Source organism: Callospermophilus lateralis, chromosome 1 (assembly GCF_048772815.1).
Source record: "Callospermophilus lateralis isolate mCalLat2 chromosome 1, mCalLat2.hap1, whole genome shotgun sequence".
NCBI lineage: Eukaryota > Metazoa > Chordata > Mammalia > Rodentia > Sciuridae > Callospermophilus > Callospermophilus lateralis.
The window spans coordinates 13,252,546-13,274,546 of record NC_135305.1 but is presented as its reverse complement, the minus strand read 5'-3'; the positions used below and the strand labels follow the sequence as shown (position 1 = coordinate 13,274,546).

Here is a 22,001-nt window from a genome sequence, read left to right as displayed (position 1 = left end):
CTCCTGTCTCTGAGGCTGCATTTGCCCCGTTCTGTCCTGCTCCATGTACTCCAGTGAACCCATGCTCAAAGCTTAGGGAGTCTTTCAATAGATCTGCCTGGGAATCCTGTGTAGAAGTTTGTACTGCAGATCTTCTCTGCACGATCCATGGGAAGATAAAGATTTAGGGGAGAGCAGGAGAGGAACCAAGGCAGAGTGTGGGGCATGCGCTCTCAAGCAGGGAACAAGAGGACATCACACCTGTAGGGCCAAGACCTTTGGGACCACAGGGTAATAATACATCTATTTTCTACAAATGTCCACATTTGTAACTTTCTGTTATCTATAGCTTAAACTGAGCCATGACTTGAGTGGTATTATGGTTTCGAGGTGAGGTGTCCCCCAAAATCACGTGAGAAAGTATGAGAGGGTTCAGAGCAGAAATGATTGGGTTGTGAGAACCTTAACACAATCAGTGAATTAATCCCCTGATGGGCTTAACTGAGTGATGACTAATTGGAGGTAGGTGGGGTGTGGCTGGAGGAGGTAGGGCATTGAGGGAACAGCTTTGGGCTCTGTACTTGTATATGGCAAGTGGAGATTTCTTTCCCTGAATTTTGATCTTCATGTGAGCTGCTTCCTTCCACCATACTCTTCTGCAATGATGTTTTACCTTACCTCCAGCCTCTATGAATGGAACCTACTGTCTAAAGACTGAAACCGTGAACACCTAAACAATCTTCTCTTCATCTACAGTTGTGTTGGATGGGTCTTTTTGTCATAGCAGTGAAAAGGCTAACTAAAACAAGGGGACTGGTGGTTGGACTGGGGCTCAGATTGTCTCCAGAGGCCATGCCTGTCTGGCATTAATCTTCCAGTTGGAAAACAAGATCTCAGAGAACTAGAACATATACATGCAAATCCTTGGAAAACACAGAATCTACAAATTTAAAAAATTCAACAGCTAGAGTTTTTCCTTATCATCATAGATTTTCAGAAAATTGAAGAAAAGCAAACAGAGAACACCTGTCACAGAAGTTGCAAAGCACTTGGGATATGACTGTGCCCTTTGTAGTAGCTATACAGTGAACTGTCTCAATGAATCTGGGCAATTTATTTTAAGTCTTAGTTTTAGTGTCTGTTGTTATGAACACATAATCTACCCCAAAAGAGGTAGTAACAAATGTTTACTTTAGCTAGATCTTATTAAAAAAACATTTTTTTCTGAAGTATTCAAAGTACTTTATTCTTACTTGCAAAAAAAAATCTGGTGACTTTATCATTATATACACAATATCATTATATACACAATGTCACACACAGATCTGCCATAGAGAAAGTGACGGTACATTCATTAGGTTGAATGAGTGACTAAATAACCTTTCAAATCCTCTCTATCACAGAAAGCTCACCTGTCTATTAATATGCATAACTAGTGGCAAGACTCAATGGAATGTTTATAAATACCAACCAAGGGGCATACTTGGACAGACAAGGTATAGAATCAAATGCTTTTATTGAGATGTTTATTTTTTGCACAGAAGGGTTAGCCATGGGATCAGTATATTGATCAGAAAGAGCCACGAAGGTATCTTCTGTGGCTAATATAGAGGGAAAGTAAGTTGATACCAAGGAGTGGATCATGAAGAGAGAAAGGTGTTTAGTTGGCAGCAATGGTCTCTTGAATCCAGTTCAGGTAGTTGCAGACCTTGGTGTAGACACCCGGTTTGCCTTTCAGAGCACAGCCCAAGCCCCCGGAGACAATACCCTGAAGCTCACCATTGCAGACCACGGGGCCACCAGAGTCACCCTGGGCAAGAGGGAAAAGACAGTCAGAGCTCTTGTTCATGCCCAGAACATTTCTCCATGATCCAGGTAGTATATTTTTATCCAATCTCTGATCCCATATGATTTACCTTTCTCCTCCTGAAAATGCAACCCTCAATCTCCCCTTATATCCCTATTGTTCTTCCTCCTTCTAATCAGGTGCCCCTCTTCTTTCCTTAATAGCACCATAGGGCCAAGAAATTTTGAGAACTGTACAGATCTAATGTCGTGCTACTTGTCCTGTCCCTCTTACGAGGGTTCCATTCTACCAGAAGGGCACTTTGATGACCTGTTTGCACATGAGGTTTTAGGTCTCTTTTTTACCCTGCTTTACTCTACTCCTCATTACCACAGAGAGAAAACTTGTAATTTATCTCAAAGCTGCTGCTCCCCTCTCACAATCAGTCCCATGGACTCCACAGTCCTGTGCGTTTCAGAGAAGGAGAAACATGGTGGAGAAGAGAGACTGATCTGGATGAAGCAGGAGCATGAGAAACTCACCTGGCAGGAGTCCTTTCCCCGCTCCAGGAAGCCCAGGCAGAACTTGTTGTTCGTGACCTTGCCTGGGTAGGCCTTGCGGCAAGCAGTGTCAGAGAGCACAGGGGCGTCCAGACCCTGCAGGAGGGAAGGGTACACTTCTGTGGAATGCAAGAGTGAAAATGGAAGATTATCCACAGGATTCCCAGGTTCATGTCCATTCTGTCTCCTCTCTTTCATAATATTCCCACTCTTTTCTTTCCACTTTCCAATGCTTGTAGTTTCAGGGGAACTTAATTTCTAGAAGATATTCTGAAAAGTTCTAATCAGGTGTTTCTCTGACAGGCGCATCAGCAGTCAAAGGTCTCAAAGACAGAGACTGCTTTCTCAAGCAGCTGTATAACTCAGGCCGTACGGAACCCTTTAGCCTCTCTGTTCTAGTTCCCTCCTCGGTATCTTGTTCTTTGCACATCTCTAATAAGCTTTCAGATAGATACCTTGATATTTTTTAGAAGGTAATTTTTCTTGGTCTTCTCCAGGATCTCAGGAAAGAAGTCTTATACATTTTAATTAATATATTCTAACATTGCATCTAGTCAAAACTGTCCTCTGTCAACCTTTTGCCTTGAGTGAAAATTTGTAACTGACCCTCAACATGTCTTTCACCTCCATGTTCTTAAACCTGGTGCTTGTGTTCCAGGTGACACTTAATGCCACTGCTCACAGTGTTGCCCCAGCCAGACTCAAGGCACTGAGTCCCAGCAGATGACAGGATCTCGGCAGAGAGAGAGAGTAGTCACTCGAGAGCTGATGGTGGCCGGGGATGTCAGTTTGATCAACATGATGTCGTTACTGAAGGTGTCTTTATCAAAGTTGGGGTGCTGGATGATCTTGGCTGCCTGAATGAACTGCTCATCACCCTCCAGGACGTCAATATTGTGTTCTCCCAGACGCACCTGTATCCGGCTGGATTCAAGGATTAAATGTTTCATGATGTCCCCCTTGAGCTTCTTCCCCTTCCCCTATCCCCCACTTACAGTAGAAGCACAAACTCCATTCTTTTCCACTATTCAGTTACACAGGTAACGGTGCATGTGAGGTAACAGTGTGCACTACCAAACAAGGTGAAGCTTATGGAACGTTTTAGGCAAAAGTCACTGCACACATAGACTCATTCCCACATCTTGTTAGATTAATAAGGCAGAGGAATAGGTACAAGGAAACAGTTGGTATCAAAAAGGGGATTGGTGACAGCTGCTATTTCTCTTCCAGTTGGGATCACTGAGCACCATAAGGAGATGATGCAAGAATCGTAGAGATAGCAGAAAATTAAAGGAGCAGGATGAATTATGCTTTTGTGTAAGGTATTGTCGGAAATAGGATGCATTTCAGTATCTATTTTCCTTTCTGGTTTAGCTGTGATGATTAGGGCTGTATACTGATCCATGTTCATTTGCCATTGCTAGGGGTACTTCATCCACCACTGTTTCTCCTCCACTTATTTTTTACCAAAGTTTGGGAAGACATCAGGAACATTTATGGGTTCTGCTCCATTTAAAGATCTCTCAATACATTTTACAATTCTTGAATGAATAGTTAGTCTCTTAGGATTTGAATATTTTACTTATTAAGCATAATACCAGTATATACTGTTGGTGTTTTTGCCCAGGTGAGAGGATAAAATGGTCTTAGAATTCAGGAACGTGAATGCAGGTCACTTACCGCTTGTAGCAGTGAGCTACAGACAGCACCCACTGGTCACTGATGAGGGAGCCTCCACATAAATGGAAGCCCGAGTTCAGTGACACCTAGTAGGGCACTGAATTCTTTGCACAGGTGTAGCCTCCAACGATCTTGTCATCATCATCAGTGGGGAGAGCAACTGACAGAGAGAATTGGGTAACTTCCATTAAACAAATCTATTTTGCATTCCCGACTCCACCCTGAAAATTTTGCAGAAGAACCAGGAAAGAGATGAAAATGTTCTCTTGTTTCATAGAATCAGAAAATGGTAGTTTACGGCATTTTTTTTTTTTTTGAAAAGGTATTATTCCATCACTTTAACCTGAACCCCTCTTGTATCCCTATGAATAAGCATCTAATTTTTAAATTGTTTTAAATGTTCTATGTTGTGTGTTTACACATGCACCTTATGTGTCATGCAGAGAGAATCAGGCACCCACACACCCATGAACTCAACAAAAACAGAAACTCTTTACACAATGAATGGCTGGCCACCACTAGCAAGGTTTTAAAGATTCCTTTTATACAGAACATTGCTCTGTAGCTATCCAAACCCGCCAGACATTTTGGAGTCCTCTGACTGGTGTGTGTTTGTGGTGACTAATGGAGTGTTGTTCTGTACAGCAGTCTCCATCAGATTTTGTATTATTCTTTCCTTGAATGAAGTGTGAGTTTTGTACTTTTATTCTCTTTATTTCTCTCCTCAATCCTAGCCTAAAATTTTCACTATGTCATGATGAGATTTTAGGATTATAGGATTTTTCTCCTCAACCTTTCCATAGATCCCAATTATCTCTCAAATTATCTCCAATTATCTCTCAAATGTCTGTCAATGCATTCAGCATTGTGAAGTATGGTCCCCTGATTTGACAAAATTTTCTACTGCTCCAGAATTCTGTGACTTTATTACATACCTTCTTTTATTTCCAATATTTGGACATATATTTAATAATGAAGTGTCCAGGCATGTGTTTAAATGTATTAAATTTATAGCTGTCCAATTTTGGAATCAGCAGCATTAAGTTGTTAGTAGAATCTAAATAGAAATTCACATTTGTCTATTTTCCTTCATGAGTGAATGATGATTGATTTTATTCCAGAAGATTTTCATTAGAAAAGTTGTCACAGAAAAAACAAGAGGAGTGGGAGGAAAATAGCATGACTCCTTGGGTAAACACCATCCCTTTGATATTCAGGAGTCTCAGGTTTTCATGTTCACAGCCCACCGAGAAGCACAGAGGAGTCTCGGTTATAAATTCCAAATTCTTACAGATGTCAAGACAACACTTATTTCATGTGGACTATCCTGTCCTTTACTTTCCTTCTTCATAGAATTCACCTGGAAGTTCAGGACAAGTTGGGCTTTTCTAGGTCTTCTGCTCTGAATGTCCCCTGTCACCATGACCTTCCTTGGATTAGTGAGCGCTAATCATCTCTAACCCTGTAGCTTCAACATTTTAAGCTTCTTGGGTACAGAGCCTAGATCTAACACCTGTGGTTGTTTTCCTCAGCCCAGCCTGCAGATGTACACAGAGGATAGACACCTGCTGATTGGATCATTAGAAAGACTCACCCGCAACTCCCAGGAAAGCAAGGAAGATGAAGGTCTTCATGGTTGCTCACTGTATCAGGACTGGGAATGAGACGAAGGCTTTCCACTAGAGGTATTTAAACCTCCAGTTGGTCCTTGTCACCCATAGCCACAGGAGCCAGAGAAGATTTCATTGGAAACTCATATATCTATGTTTAGATTAATTCCTCAACACATGCAAAGTGACTCAGCATATAATTTTAACACCCACAATTTTCCACTTTTTCAGAAGGTTATAGGAATAAAATTCCCAGACCCACCAGGTAGAAACTCCTCCCCATAATAGGAAAATAAGTTTAGTAAGGTCACACAGCAAAGCTCCAGGTTTCTACATTCCCAGACAAAAATCTTAGATCCTTGGTTGCTCTGATTGTGAAGTTTTAAGCTAAAAAATGTCTGGAGTTCTGCACCCTTATGTTTAATTTCAAGTGTCTGTTAACAATTATATACCTGGTCTTATGCTAGTCCTCATCTTGTATATCCAAGTTAACTTTTCTATATTATCAGGAACAACTAGTTCTGCCCAAAAATGGAAAGTAGGTTTAATTTGGAAATATAATAGTAAAAAAGTAAGAGTAGAAGAATAACAATAAGTAGCACTTATCTAGAGTTTGCTGTATGTCAGGGAGAATTTATTTCATGATATGCGATTCAGTAACAAACAATCCCCAGAAATACTAAATGGACAACTCTAGAAATAAGTAACTAAAGTTTTAATTAATTTTATTATACTACATTATCATATTTGTTTTATGTTGTTATTAGATATTATCATTGTTGTTGTTTGGGTAGTGCTGGGGATTGAACTCAGGGTCTTGCCTATGCTAAGCAAGTGCCAGTAAGCTATGTCCCCAGCCTTTGTTGTTAATTTTTTACTGTGCCCATTTTATTAACTAAATTTTGTCAAATGTATATATGTATAAGAAAAACATTATCCATAGGATTTTGTACTATCTGCAATATCAGGAATCCACTGAGACGTGAACACATTCTGACAGATAAGCCTGGAGTACTGTGTTCTAAGTACTTTGCCTATATTAATACAGTATTCTCATAATAACCATAGAAGATACTTCCTATCATCCCACTTCACTGATGTGAAAACTAAGGCACCATGGTTATAGGGGACTGGCCAAAAAAGCACACAGGAAGCACCTGGAAGAATTGGGATTCCCAGACTCTGTGCTCTTTTGATATTACCCAGGTAATATCAAATTCTTGGCAGATGATCATGCAAGTGGACTGTGTGGAGCGTTTCTCACGCGACCTGCTCTGTCGAAGAGGGGTCTGTGCAACAACTCTTTTTAGAGTCCATTTCTTCAACTGCCAAACTCACATAATAATAGAGAGTGTGTATGAAAACATATTCTGGAACTGCAAAAAAATGGTTCATGGAGCAGAAATTACCAAAATTAATGGAGAATGACACAAGTAGCCAATGGGAGTCAACGGGAAGGAGAAATAACCTCTAGCTGCATAAAATAGCCAGTTTCTACATCTATACAATGTATCTGAAGTTGCCTACCAGGACATTATTTCTGCTAAGGCAAATTATCACTGTTGAAGTTGTTTATGGTTTCTTGTGATTCCATTTGACTTTGTTGTTGTTGTTGTAGTGGTGGCCTTAAGGACACTGATGGAAATGCACAGTTCCTCCAACCTCCACATTATTAAGATTTAGGTACAGATACTATCCAAGTACAACTGTATAGCCTACTTAAAAATAAGTTGTAATGACTGACTGTAGTTTAATAGGCATATTGCATATGCATAATCCTTGGACAGTTGTGATAATGTTAAAAGACATGTATGATCAATGGGTTTGTTTTGTTGAATGAATTAGTGGCTCAGGGTAAAAGAAGAGAGTAATTAATGGAGGAGAAAAAGAATTGTGGTCTGTGAAAAGAAAAATAGAGAAATGACAGGAATCATTTAAAATATTGCTTCCAGGTAATGTTCCAGAAATCTCAAGGCCAATGTGGGAGAGAAACTGGAGGGTGCAGTCTGAGTACGTTAGAACCAAGGAGCATCTCTAAGACTGAGGATATTTGCCTGTGCCTGTTCAACAGATTGGCATTCTAAATTGAATTTTGAAAGCAAGACTAAAATAATACTAAGACAGTCGATATTTTTATTTTTGAATGATCTTTAAATCACTAATTACTCTCCGTGAGTTGCTCAGTTTGGCCTTTCCATAAAATAATGAAGTCAATATGATTGGAAGGCAAAAAGAAACTTGTATTGGTCTTATTTTAAGACAATTTCCTTCATAAAGGGAAATTGGGCATGTGTTGAACTTCATTGCTTTTTCATGGCACAACGGAAACTTGATTATGAAATTTCCCCTGCGAAGTGAAGTAATTATTTCCCAGATGATATACTGATAAGAATAAATAAATGTATTTACATAAGTATCTAAGCTTCTAAGTAGAGATAGTACTTCCCTGAAATTTATATAAAATTTCATAACCATGAGGTTGACAGTTGAGAATTATTTTCTCCAAGCTTTCAGTAGCAAAAGATAAATACATTTATGTATTCAAATAATTAGTTATAGCAAGTGAAAAACCCAGCTTCCAGTCAGTTCCCCATCATCTCAGATTTTTGCCCATTCACATTCCCTCCTACTTGTACAAAAATGTCACCCCTTCCTGGACCATGAGTTAGATGTTTATTACACTCCATATGTTTCAGTAATCTCCTCTGACTTTTCCGAGTGGCTCTTTATGCTGAACTCCAGTATGTCTGGGTGGGCCCTTCATGCTTTTCTTGGGTTTTACTTTAAGCAGAAGGTCTATCTTCCCTTTAGTCAGGTCTCCATTCCTTACAGCATTTGTGCCCTGATCAGCATCATATTCTACTTATTTTCAATCTATTTCCAATCAGAACCCATATGTGAGGAAGTCAGGGTTTATAGGTGTTTGTTTCATCATTTTATCCTTAGTGCATAAACCAGAGCCAGGAATATCACAGACCCTCAGTGTTTGACAAGTAACTGATTGGCTAAATGAATAGAAAACTTAAATTTCCTCCATTGAAGGAAATGCCATGTTTATTTAGTCAATCCTCTGTTAATGTTTATTTGTGTTCTTTCCCTTTTATATCACAGGTAGAGAATTCATCAATAGACATATGTCAGTAGTGGAGACTGTTCTTGCCTCTTGGTCTTCTCCTTTTTCTCTTTGTAACTCTCCTAGCTCAATTTAGCTAACCAAACTTACACCAAACAGATCCTCTGAACCCAAGTTTCTGCACTCTTGGATTCCAAGAACCATAGATCAAAGATATTTTAAAAATAGGGCACATGTGCACTATTGTTCACTAACTTAATTGTCATTATTTCCTAAGAACTACAGTATAACAACTCTTTGCAAAGCAATTCTATTGTATTAGGTACAATAATTAATAGAGAGGTGATCTAAAGATAAGGGGGATATGCACAGGTTATATGTAAGTCACACCCCATTTCACATAGAGGACTTCAATAGCTCCAGATTTCGATATCTCTGGAGAATCCTATTATCAACTCTTCATGGTTACCATGAGACCACAGTGCCACCAAGTCATGCTTTATGCAGAATGAACAACCCACCCCTTGTTCCAGTGCTTGGCTATGTAATTTAATTGTAAAGATATTGGTACAATTTCACTTGATTACTGGTTCAAGGGTATGTAGCAACTGCTTTCAGATAATGAGATACTTACACAATGTCTCATCATGCTTCTGGTGGTAAAGATGCTCTGTAATAAGCTTTGGGGAAACATCCCTTTCCCTAGATATAGGTGGAAGGGGGAGTGTAATTCTGAGAGACATTTTGTGACCTCAAAACTTGGTCCTTAGGATAAAGCTCACAGTAATGAAAGCAGAGGACAGAGGCAGAGATAAGGTATGAGATTTTTTAAGTTGCTGAATCCAACCATCCTTGAGGCCCTCCTGCTCCTTGTGCAGTTTGATTTTTTTTTTTTTAAGTTTCCAGGGATTGAACCCAGAAGTGCTCTACCACTGAGCTACATCTCCAGTTTGTAACCTGTTTTATTTTGAGACAGGGTCTCACTAAGTTGCTCAGGTTGACCTTGAACTTGTGATCTAGCTGGCTCAGCCTCCTGAGCAGCTGAGAATTCCAGTGTGCCCCTCTGAGTGCAGCTGTTCGTGCAGTTCGAAGAACTTATGAGACAGGTAATGTTGGAGCTGAATGTCCCCTATATGTTTTATTTACACCTGTTTTGTATTTCAGGACTTTTTTTTAGTAAGATAAAGTTCTAACGTCTAAGTGGCTATTAAGAAGAGTAAAGAATTTATATGTTTTAGAATTTCACAAGAGGCAAAACTAACTACATAGTTTGTTTTTAAACAAGAGCTGCAAATGACAATAAGATGTATTGAAAAGGGGTTATTGGATGGAATCAAGGACAAACATGTCTTTTCTTGCATCACTTATCTGTGGGGTTGCCCTGATGGCTTTAATGAGCCTCACTTCTGTTTTCAGGTCTCTGAACCTTCTCTTTGTAGCCAGGGTCCCTTGCACAGAGCCGTGGTTCACTTTCTTGCTACTCAACTGCTGGCAGCTTATTTTTTAAAAGACTTTTTTTCCTTCCCTCTTCTCCCTTTTTTTCCTCCCTAACTCAGAGAAAACAAGGTTTTCTGAGCAGAGTCATCTGTCCTTCCACTTACTGCCCACCTGAACAAGAAACTCTGGAAATGAGAGAAGTGTGCTCTTAAGGATTAAGTTAAACATCATTTCTATTTACTGATACTATTTGGAAAGCAGCCCTTGTGTGCGCCTGTTGAAAGCCCTCTGTCCCCCTGCCAGTTAAAACGGCAACTTCTGTGGCCTGGACTTGTTGCCTTACTCCTCTGCTAGCAAAGCAGCAAAACTTCTTTTTCCTTTTTCTCAAAGCCTCGTTCTCATTGGATCGACCCTGGGGACAGGAACCGAGTTTTCAGTATCAAACCTGACACCCCAGGTGGAACCTGAGAGTGGCAGCCATTCTGGACGTCTTGGGCAGCTCTGGTGCTCCAAGGGAGAGCTTCTTGAGAGCTGACCACTGGAGATTTGGGAGACGGGTAAATTTCCCTCACATTGGACTGGAGGCGCTGTTCCTGTAAGTAAAGGGAGGAACTGAGAGACTGTCGCATCAGCTGCCAAGGATACTTCTGCTTTGGGAATCTCCTGCTTTCTCTCCCTAAATGGGTGAGGGTGTGGTCTGGTCCTGCATCTGGTCTATTTGAGAAAAAGAAAACTAAGTGCAATAAGATCATGACACCTTGGCTGCTTGGTAAGTCTCCCAGGGTATGTGCTAAGATCCTGGATCCATGCATGTGGTTTTCCTCCAAGTTAACACTTGGCTCCCCCTCTTGGGGACAACTGTGTCACCAATGTTGTATGAATCCTGGTTCAGTGCGACTCAGGAACATAGGGTTTTCATGCCTGTCTGATCTGTTCCCCACCCCCTCCACGTGGGTTTGAACTGAGGGCCTTGCACAGGGTAGGCTACTAGGCAGGAGCCCCATCACTGAACTGTATGCCCAGCCCTCTGATGTTTTTAAAAGGTTCTCGTGGGTTTATCGGTCTCGGATTCAGTTTCTGTCTCTGTTTTTCTTGGTGTCTGTTACTGGCCTTTTAAGACATGGGCAACACTGTGTCAGTTGGTACCAGAAGTCTCTTGGGAAAGATCTTTGTTAAAGGGATGACACATAGTCTATGACTAAGTAACAAGGTGGTGTTTTTACTGTAGCACAGTCTGGTCCATGTATGATTTGAAAGGTGAGGAAAGGCGGCCACTCTATGACCTTCTGAATTACTTTCCAATTGTTATATTATGCAGTTGGAGTTGGTCTGTCAGAGGTCAGATAAATAAAGATTTCATATGTGCAGACACTGATACAGTTACATGATAAGGAATCTAAAGAGAAAAGCATTGGGAGAAACGGTGGTTGAAGGAGATTCAGCACTTTCAACCCAGTGCTGCGGCTGCACTGCCTGTTGTCTTATCTCCAACTCTCACCTCAATCCCAGGGGCTGCAGATCTTTGCGCTAAGAGCAAAGGGTCACTGAGGGTTGGGGATGCTGCTCAGGCTAAAGAAAAAAAAAATCAGGAAAAGCTCTATGGGCACTAAAAATATTTTGCAAGTGGAGCAGGGGAACCCCTTCCAGCCTGCCTCTGGCTCCAGCAGACTCTCCTCTGCCCTCATAGAACATGGAGGCAGCTGTCAATGAGAGGTATGGATCTGGGGATAGGAATGGTCTCCCTTTTTAAAACCCAACAGGATACTTCATTGGGCCAGGAAAACCCCTGTTGCTAAGGCCAGACAAGTCCCACTAGACCAATACCTCACAGACTAAATGCACAGGTGGACCAACAATCACATGAGAGAAACAACCACACCTGGCAGTGGTTGGAAGATCGATGCCTGAAACACAAAAACCACAGTGTCTTCAGTCAGACTTTGAGGCTCTGGGGCAAGTCGGAGTCAAGAGCAGTAGGGCCTACTTCTGCTGGAGCAACAGAGGAGGCTTCCATCCGAACAAAGAGGCGTCACCTCTGTGGGAGCCCAGCTGTGGCTTCCGAATCCAGGATCCAGAGACCCCTGGCCCCTGACTGTAGCCTGAGGCCACAGCAAGGGAGAAACAAAACTTCATATAATCTAGAGAGCTCAATTTACAGGAAAAATGGAATAAAATAAATCGTACCTTTAAAATAAAGATGATAAAATTCTGTCAACAAACCCACCTTCAATGGCATAAGGTGTGATCAACTGCTCTGTACATACAGGTAACCCCAGAAATAGGCTGAAATTGAGTCCTTACAGCACTGTATATGGGAGACCCTACCTGGTATCTTGGGGAAGAGGATGAATGTGACTAGAGCAGGACAAAACTAGATTAAAACTGTAAGACAGTTAAATGTGGACTGCTGTGCATGAGTGTGCTTCTTCCAGGTCCCCACCAAGTTTCAAATCCCCTTTCCATTCTTTCCAGGAAAGTCCGGGGGTGGGGAGCAGGGAGACAGCAACAGGGACTGAATTTTTGGTATCATCTTTACCTGGGACAGTAAGGTGGGTAAATGTGGATTAGTAGAGGTGATAGCAGGGTAGCAGGGAACCTTAAAATCTTGGGATGTTTAGTTAAAGTGGATCGGAAGCCACTTATTTCGACAGAGAGAATCTTTGTGATAATACAACATGAAGATAAGTCAGTGACAACTAAGGAAACAAAACAGAAAAGAATACCATGACTGCTTAAAAGCCTTGAAAGCCTATCTGATAGCCACACCCACCACAAAATGGGGATCAGAGAAATGCAAATCAAAACTGCTCTAAGATCATCTCACTCCAATCAGAATGGCAGCTATTATGAAGACAAACAACAATGAGTATTGAAAAGGATGTGGGGGGAAAGGGTACACTCATACATTGCTGGTGGAACTGCAAGTTGGTGCAGCCAATATGGAAAGCAGTATGGAAATTCCTTGGAAAACTGGGAATGAAACCACCATTTGACCCAGCTATTCCTCTCCTTGGAAGATATCCAAAGGACTTAAAATCAGCATACTATAGGGACACAGCCACATCAATGTTTATAGCAGCACAGTTCACAATAGCTAAACTATGGAGCCAACCTAGATGCCTTTCAGTGGATGAATGGATTAAAAAAAGTGGCATATATACACAGTGGAATTTTACTCAGCATTAAAAGAGAAAAAAATCATGGCATTTTCAGGTAAATGGATTGCATTGGAGAAGATAATGCTAAGTGAAGTTAGCCAATCCCAAAAAACAAATGCCGAACGTTTTCTCTGATATAAGGAGGCTGATTCATAGTGGGGTACGGAGGGGAGCATGAGGGGATTAGATGAATTCTAGATAGGGAAGAGGGGAGAGAGGGAAAGGGAGGAGGTAGGGATTAGCAAAGATAGTGGAATGTGATGGACATCATTATTCAAAGACTGGAATAATTCCATTATGAAGACTTGAATTGGGTGTCAACCTACTTTATATACAAACAGAGATATGAAAAATTGTGGTATATATGTGTAATAAGAACTGTAATGCAAAAAAAAGTACATGTATAAAGACATGAATTGGCATGAACATACTTTATATACAAAGATGACAAAATTGTGCTCTATATGTGTAATAAGAATTGGAACGCATTCCAAAGTTGTATATTAAAAAAATAAAATAAATAAATAAAGCCTTGAAAACAAAGCTAATGATATTTCCTTTCAACCTAGAGACAGCTGTGTGGCCATATTAAGAACTCAGGACAAACTAGGAAGCCAGTCTTCCAGGGGCATCAGGCCTGCTGGTGACTTGGTGTTACTTAACAGACTGAAACTGTGAGAAACTGTGTAAGGTGCTCTGTAAGGCACCCGACTTTGGTATTGTTGCAGCAGCCTGAGCTGAGACGCTGTGTTCTCTTCACCTGCCTCTGAGGCTACATTTCTCCCATTTAGTCCTGATCCATGTTCTCCAGTGTGCCTGTGCTCAGAGCCCAGTCAGTCTTTCCAATTGTTCCATAACAGATCTCCACTGCAAACCGTCTTTGGATGATTTATGGAAGATCAAAATTGGAGACGATAGCTAGAGAGGAAGGCAGAGGGTGTGGGGTGTACTTGGAGTACGGAAGGGGACAAATCACACCTTTAAGAACAGAACCTCTGGAACCTCATTGTAATATCTCTATTTTCTGAACACCTATCCACATTTGTACATTCTTTGGCCTCTAGTTCTAATTAAATCTAAATCAGGCTGGAAATTGGGGGTCTGGGGGTAGGAGGGGGACTCCAATTGTCCCCATAGGCCATGCCTCCTATAGCAATCATCTTCCAGTTGGAAAACAAGTGGATCTTAGAGAATTGGAACGTATATGTGCGTGAATCCCGAAAAAGATGCAAGAAAACTGAGAAGTTAAAAAAATAAAATCTGGGACTGGGGATGTGGCTCAAGTGGTAGCGCGCCCGCCTGGCATGCGTGCGGCCGGGGTTCGATCCTCAGCACCACATACAAACAAAGATGTTATGCCTGCCGAAAACTAAAAAATAAATATTAAAAAAAAAAAAAACTGAGATTCTGGAGAATATCAGTAAAAATAAAATAAAATAAAATAAAATCTGGGCTGGGGTATTAGCTCAGTGGTAGGCATATGTGAGGCACTGGGTTTGATCCTTAGCACCACATAAAAATAAATGAATAAAATAAGGGTATTGTGTCCACTGACAACTAAAAAAAAAAAAAAATGTTTAAAAAACTCTGCCATGTGCGGTGGCACAGGCCTGTAATTCTAAGTACTCAGGAGGCTGTGGTAGGGAGATCACAAGTTCCAGGTCAGGCTGTGCAATTTAGCAAGGCCCTGTCTCAAAATAAAAGATAAAAAGGGCTTGGAATGTAGCTCAGTAGGAGAGCATCCTGGGTTCAATCTCCAGTGCCAAAACAAAACAAATACTACACCTAGAAGACTACTTTTTCTAGATTCACCATGTGTCAGAAGGATTGAAGGATAAATAAATAAATAAATAAATAAATAAATAAATAAATAAATAAATAAATAAAGACCCAGCCTCTGCCACACAGCAGCAATGCACTGGGTTAAGGCGTGAGCTCCACTGCGGCTTTACTGTGACCTATTCCAGTGTCTTTGGGTAATTGATTTTAAAACCCTGTGGTTTAGTATTATTGTTTGTTAAGTTATGAACATATGATCTATCATAAATAATCCATGCCCTAATGTGTATCATTGCAAAATCATAGTAAACATGTAGCTGATATACTAATAAAGTTGTTTATAATCATTTGTAATAAATGTGATAGTAATAATGAATTTATTTATCTTTATAGGATTGATATCAAGCAGAGTATACTGTACAGTAGGTGATCAGTAAATATATATTTGTATGTTATATTGGTTTTTATTGAATGAGTAAACAACCTTCAAATTCTCACCATACAATATTTCAGCTCTTTCCCCATCTTCCTACCTAGTAAAAAGTTTAAAAAGAAAGCTAATCAATTTCAAGCAAAGAAAATTCTTGGAAAGATGAAATGTGGAACAAAGTGTTTTTATTCAGATAAGGATTTTTGGTGCTGAAGGAAGGTGAAGTAGATAGCAGGAGTGCATTATAAAGAGATAAAGGTGTTTAGTTGGCAGCGATTGTCTGCTGAATCCAACTCACGTAGTTGCAGACCTTGGTGTAGACACCGGGTTTGCCCTTCAGAGCACAGCCATATCCCCAGGACACAACACCCTGGAGTTCACCATTGCAGACCACAGGGCCACCAGAATCACCCTGGAGTAGAAGGAGAAGCAGAATTCTGGTTATATACACATGGGAGAATGGGCTCCTGGATAATCCTCCATAATATAGGGGCTATTTTCAGGGGCTGCTGATCTCCCAGGAAGCACCTTCTCTCCCCCTGAAGACTCCACCCTCATTCTTCTATCTATATCCCTATTGTTCTTCCTCCTTCTTTACTGCCTGCTCCTTGTCTCTCTTTGTGGATCCATTGCACCAAGAACATGTGGGGACTGGAAGTATAAACAACTTTGACGCACAGAGTGCTCCCTTTTCTAGCATCACAGAGTTTCAGATAGATTGAATCAAGCCAGAAGAAGCCATAGGGCACTGGGAACACTAGCATCCCAGCAGCCTGCTCCTCTCGAAGGGTCCACGGCAGATACACTTCCTCAGAAGAGTGCTGGAAAAGCAGCGAACACCTACTTTTGTGTATCTTTTTACCCTGAACACCAACCTTCATTATCACAAACAGAAAATGTATAACTTATCTCAAAGCTTTCTTCATATATCATGATCGATTTTGAGTGGACAATTTTACAATCCTCTGAGTTTCAGAGAAGGAGAAACATGGTGGAGAAGAGAGACTGATCTGGATGAAGCAGGAGTAGGAGACACTCACCTGGCAAGAGTCCTTTCCCCCCTCCAGGAAGCCCAGGCAGAACATGTTGCTAGTGATCTTGCCTGGGTAGGCACTGCGGCAAGAAGAGTCAGAGAGCACAGGGGCATCCAGACACTGCAGGAGGGAAGGATAGTTGGCTGTGGAATGCAAGAGTGAAAATGGAAGAAGATTACACACTGTAAATTTCTTTGCCACTGTCTCTTCTCATACTTTTTTTTTTTTTTCAATATTCCAAAGACTCGTAATTTGAGTGACTTTTTCTCTGGCATCAGAGGCCACAGACCTCGAGTGCAGAGCCTGCTTGCTCAAGCAGGTATATACTTCAGGCAGCACAGAACCTATAGCTTCTGTTCCCATTATCTCCTCTATCTCTGGCTCTCTGAACATCACTAATCACACTTCAGATAACTGTCTTGACATTTTATAGTTGTTTTTATCTTGTCCATGTTCTCAGAAAAAGGAATCTTCCTGATTTTACCTAATACATTGTAAGGCTGCATGCATCCTATCCTCTTTAGCTTTGCCTGGAGTCAAAATCCATACTATCTACCCTCCACCTGTCTTTAACTCTTCTGTCCTCAACCCTGGTGCTTGTGTTCCAACACTTACTTCCACTGCTCAAAGTGTTGCCCCAGCCAGACACGAGGCACTGAGTCCCAGCAGATGGACAGGACCTCGGCAGGGAGACAGCAGACACTCGAGAGTTGATGGTGGCGGGGGAGCTCAGTTTGATCAGCATGATGTCGTTATCGTAGGTGTTCTTATTATAGCTGGGGTGCTGGATGATCTTGGCTGCCTGAATGAACTGCTCGTCCCCCTCGACGACGTCAATGTTGTGTTCTCCCAGACGCACCTGTATCCGGCTGGATTCAAGGATTCAAAGTGTCCAGCTTGAGCTTCTTCCTCTTATTTCAACACCCCAAATGATGACCATGAACACAAACAGCATTCTCACCAAGCATTTGACCCCATGGGTAATTGTGTGCCGAAGGCAGCATTATATACCGCCACACACGGTGCAAGTTAGAGAGGTCCCCAGGCCAGTGTCATCCCAACTAGCGCCTCACAGTCCCCCATCACTTTAGAACCGTGAGGGACGGGCATGGGACGAATGGGTCCAAAGAAAGACGGTACTGAAAAGGGAATTCTCCTCTGTTTAGTATTATCAAATATCATAGGAAGATGAGGCAGGAGTCACGATAAGGCAGGATATAATGACAGCAGGATGTGCTTATTTTGTGCTGTACTCGAAATGTGGTGCTTTCATCACCCCCAGGTGCCATAGCTTCCTTGAGCTGTGATGGTGAGGACCATGTGCTCATTCATCATGCTTCACCAGCCACCGTGTCCCCTCCACATCTTTACCATCACTTAGAAACACACCCGGAAACCCTAAGATACCACTCCATGTAAAAGTCCTTCAACACACTGTATAATTCTGAGTGAATCATCAGGCTCTCTGGGTCTGAATGCTTTGTCCATCAGGTATAACTAGTCAATCTATGTGTGCTTCCCTGGGCTAGAGGATAAACTGATGTTAGGAATGTAATACAGGTCACTTACGACTTGTAGCAGTGAGCCGCAGAGACCACCCACTGGGAACTGATGAGGGAGCCGCCACAGTTGTGGTAGCCAACATTCAGCGACACCTGGTAGGGCAGGGAGTTCTTCCGACAAGTGTAGCCCCCAACAATCTTGTCATCGTCATCATTAGTGGGAAAAGCAACTGACAAGGAAAAGTTGAACTCTGTTAAAAATATCCATCTTGCAATTTCTACTCCACCGTAAAGATTTTGCAAACCAACCAGAAAAGAGATGACAATGTTCTCCCATCTGTCATGATTAGGAAAGTGTATTATATGGGATTTTTTTTTTTAATTTATTTTTCATACTCTAACATACCCTTCTTACATCACTATTAAAAAACATCTAGTAGTTGAACATGGTGGTGCATACCTGTAACCTCAGCGACTCAGGAGGCTGAGGCTTGAGGATTGTGAATTCAAAGCCAGACTCAGCAAAAGTGGGATGCAAAGCAACTCAGTGAGACCCTGTCTCTAAGTAAAAATGCAAAATAAGGCTGAGGATGTGGCTCAGTGGTCGAGTGGCTCTGAGTTTAATGCCTCCCCAATTGCTAGGTTTCTATTTGTGATTTACTTGTGATAAATATGTTCTTACATGTGTGCCTTACACACACACACACACACACACACACACACACACACTAGTCACACCCTCCAAAAACTCACAAAGGTAAGAGGTTTTTAATACAATAAATGCCTGACGACCACTATTGAGGATATGAGAATTGTTTCACACAGAACCCTGCTTTGTACTCATGCAAATAAGAAGAAAACATTGCTATAATCTTGCTGGTGTGCATTCATGGTGTTTAATGGGGTGTTTGTGATGCATAGCTTTCTCTGTAAAGAAGCAGAAAGGAGGCTTTTAGGAGCCATCCTGAGATGAACCTGGCCTGGAAGGAAATGTCCACTTGTTTGATTCTTTATTCACTTATTTTCTGTCTTTAGTCTATCCACAAATCACTTTCAGGACATAGTGATATTCCCCTCCACAACTTCTCCACTATCCCATTTATCTTTACAGTGTCTATCAATGTTTTCAGCACAGACATGGCCCACTGATCTGTCAAGATTTCTCAGAGCTTCAAAATTCTGTAGTTCTATCACAGGAGCCCTGTTTTCTCAGTATTTGAAAATAAGTTTATGATAGAATGTTCCAGGCATATATACAGGTGTATTGGATTTATACCTGTTCTATTTGGGTAGAGTATTGAGTTTAATTAATATCAAAATAGTATTACTATTATCAAAATAGAAGTAGTCATCTCTCTTTTCTCTCAATTTAATAACATATGACTTTATACCTGAGATGACGTTAGGAAAGATATAAAATCAAATCAAAAGTTTTATTCTGAAATAATATACCTTTGCTGTTAGATGTTGGATATAAATAGCTCTTTAGTAAACAGGTGACCCAACCTCTGATGTTCACAGTCTTTTCAAGAAGCACAGATTAGTTTCAGATGTTAACTCCAAATTCTTAGAGGTCAAGACAAGTACTCCTTTCATGTAGACTCTCCTTTCCCTTTTTCTCCTTCTTCTCAGAATTTGCCTGGAAGTTCAGGACAAGTTGGGCCTGCCTATGCCTTCTGCTCTGAACCCCTCATAACCTCAATGACCCTCCTCAGACAAGTATCTCATTATCCTAAACCCATGTGCCTAACCCTCCTGTTTTGACATTTCACCCTTCCAGAGTACAGAGCCTGCATCCAGCATTCATGGTTGCTTTCCTGAGCACAAGGCAATCTCACAGAGAGGATCGGCACCTGCTGATTGTTCCTTAAGAAGACTCACCAGCAGCTCCCAGGAGAGCAAGGAGAATGAAGGTCTTCATGGCTGCTCACTGAGTCTGGACTGGGAATGGGATGGAGGCTTTCCACCCACAGGTATTTATACCTACAGCTTGTCATTGACACCCAGGGCCACAGGAGCCAGGAAAATGATTTCACTGGAAACTCACATATCTAAATTTAGATTCACTTCTGTGGCACATGAAAGGTGATTCAGCACCAAACTTAAACATCAAAAATTTTCCATTTTTCCCGAAGGTTATGGGAATGGAGGTCACAAACTCACCTGCTGGAGCCTGTTCCCCATAACAGGTAAACACGTTAGAATAAGGTCACAGGGGAGAACTCCAGGTTTCTGCATTCCCACAGAAAAATCTTAGGTCCTTGGTTGTCTCAAGTGTGAACGTTTGTACTGAGGAATATCTGGAACCCTGCACCCATGGTGTTTAATTAACATTGGCTCTCGCACACTTAGATAGTTGTCTTTTTTTTTTTCTGATGAAGATTAAATGCAGGTAATTGGGAATATTAGGCAAGCATTTAACATGGGGCTATGTCCCCAGTCCTTACTTAGTCTTGTATTAGTTCTGATCTTGTATATTCATGGTTATTATTCATTTTGAGGATTGAATGTTTGTGTGGATTCTCTCTCATCCAGTGAGGAGGTCCATGGGACAGGGTAGAGGAGAGTGTGGCTGTGGAGTCACTAATCAAGACCTCCGGGGACCAAGCTGGAAGCAGGTCTGATTTTATTGTGTAGTTACCATATATATATACTCAGGCAGTAGCTAAGCAGATTATAGGCAGCCACCAATACAATTTCTGGCCAACTGTCCTTATGGCGACCAATCGAGTGGGCTCATGCTCAGGGTGCTGTGTCTGTGGGGTAAGCGGCCTGTTGCTCACACACCTAGCACGAGTGGAGTGGTTTGCCACTCAGGCGCCCTTAACGTAAGCCATGTATGCAGTACTCCATGCACCTGGCCCCACAAATGTTATCCTGAGAATAGGAAAATTTTGATAGATTAAAAACGGTAGAAAAAAGGAAAAACCTGAAACTTGCTGTATGTCCAAGATACAGCGCTACCCCCAGATGTGAAGATTGGTTTCAATCAGGGACCAAAAAACATTAAAAGGAAAATTCTAGAAATAAGAGTTCACAAATTTTAAAAAATTTATTATATTATATTGCTGTATCTGTTTTATTTTATTAATAGATATTAGTGTTAAACGTACACTATGCCTCATTCATAAATTAAGCTCTTAGATATAGGTATAGAAAAAATCATATATAGGATTTGGTACTAAATTAAGCTTTATCTTAGATATATAGGTATAGAAAAATATTACCTATAGGATTTTGTACTATCTGCAGGTTTAGGCATCCCCTGAAGACTCGAAATGCTTTCCTCATGGATAAGGGGGAACTTTCTACAGGTATCTATTGTCAACCCCACTGTTCCCTCTGGTGGGAAAGGAACAAAGGTATGGAGACTTAACCAGCACCACCCAGCAAGCACCTTACAGGATCAGCATTCCAACCCTGCAATGTGCTTTCAGACTCTCTTTTACCAAGGTAATGGGGAGCTCTTATTAGACGAGGATTGATGTGAAATGCATGGAGAGTTTCCGATGTCTCAGGCATTTCCATGCATCAACTCTTTCAGTCCTCATGGTATCAAAAGCTCTGTCCCTGTCCCCCAGGACAGGGCATTGAGAAAAAAGAAAAATAACTTTTATTGCTTTGCTGGCCAAAGAGAAAGCCAATAGGCTCATGGCACTGGGGCTGCATTGTAACTGCCAGGGGGGATGGAGGGCTTTAACAAGGGGAAAGCAGGGCTGGCTTCCCAATTGTACCTGTAGACGGGATTAGTATTCAACTTTTCCCATTCCAGGTCTGGAGTTTCTTTGTTCAGGTGGGCAAAAAAAAAATGAAGGACAGATAACTCCGCTTAACACAGGACAAACGTTCATCTCTTTTCCCCTGAAGTGAAGGAGAAAAGGAAAGAAAAAAATCATTTTTAAAATAAGCTGCCAGTGGTTGAGCAACAAGGTTTAGATTCAAACATAAAGCGGACCCCTGTTACATGAAAGGG

At 41.3% G+C, this 22,001-nt stretch overlaps 1 protein-coding gene and 1 pseudogene across 1 annotated transcript; both read right to left on the bottom strand.

The window, feature by feature from the left end:
* Positions 1-1,639: 1,639 nt before the first annotated feature.
* LOC143402470 (cationic trypsin-3-like) lies at positions 1,640-5,639 on the bottom strand (annotated as a pseudogene).
* A 10,115-nt stretch (positions 5,640-15,754) lies between these two features.
* LOC143402462 (cationic trypsin-3) lies at positions 15,755-19,969 on the bottom strand. Its single transcript, XM_076859941.1, has 5 exons — positions 19,910-19,969; positions 18,096-18,258; positions 17,142-17,395; positions 16,533-16,669; positions 15,755-15,904 (listed from the first exon to the last, which is right to left on the bottom strand). Exons 1-5 carry the CDS (start codon positions 19,947-19,949, stop codon positions 15,755-15,757), a joined length of 744 nt encoding a protein of 247 aa, XP_076716056.1. The 5' UTR covers positions 19,950-19,969.
* Positions 19,970-22,001: the final 2,032 nt, after the last annotated feature.

Coding starts and splice junctions, on each gene's coding strand:
- LOC143402462 (XM_076859941.1), bottom strand. CDS start 19,949: ATGAAGACCTTCATTCTCCTTGCTCTCCTGGGAGCTGCTG. Junction 18,259..19,909: donor TGCTCTCCTGGGAGCTGCTG/GTGAGTCTTCTT, acceptor TTTCCTTGTCAG/TTGCTTTTCCCACTAATGAT. Junction 17,396..18,095: donor GCGGCTCACTGCTACAAGTC/GTAAGTGACCTG, acceptor CCTTGAATCCAG/CCGGATACAGGTGCGTCTGG.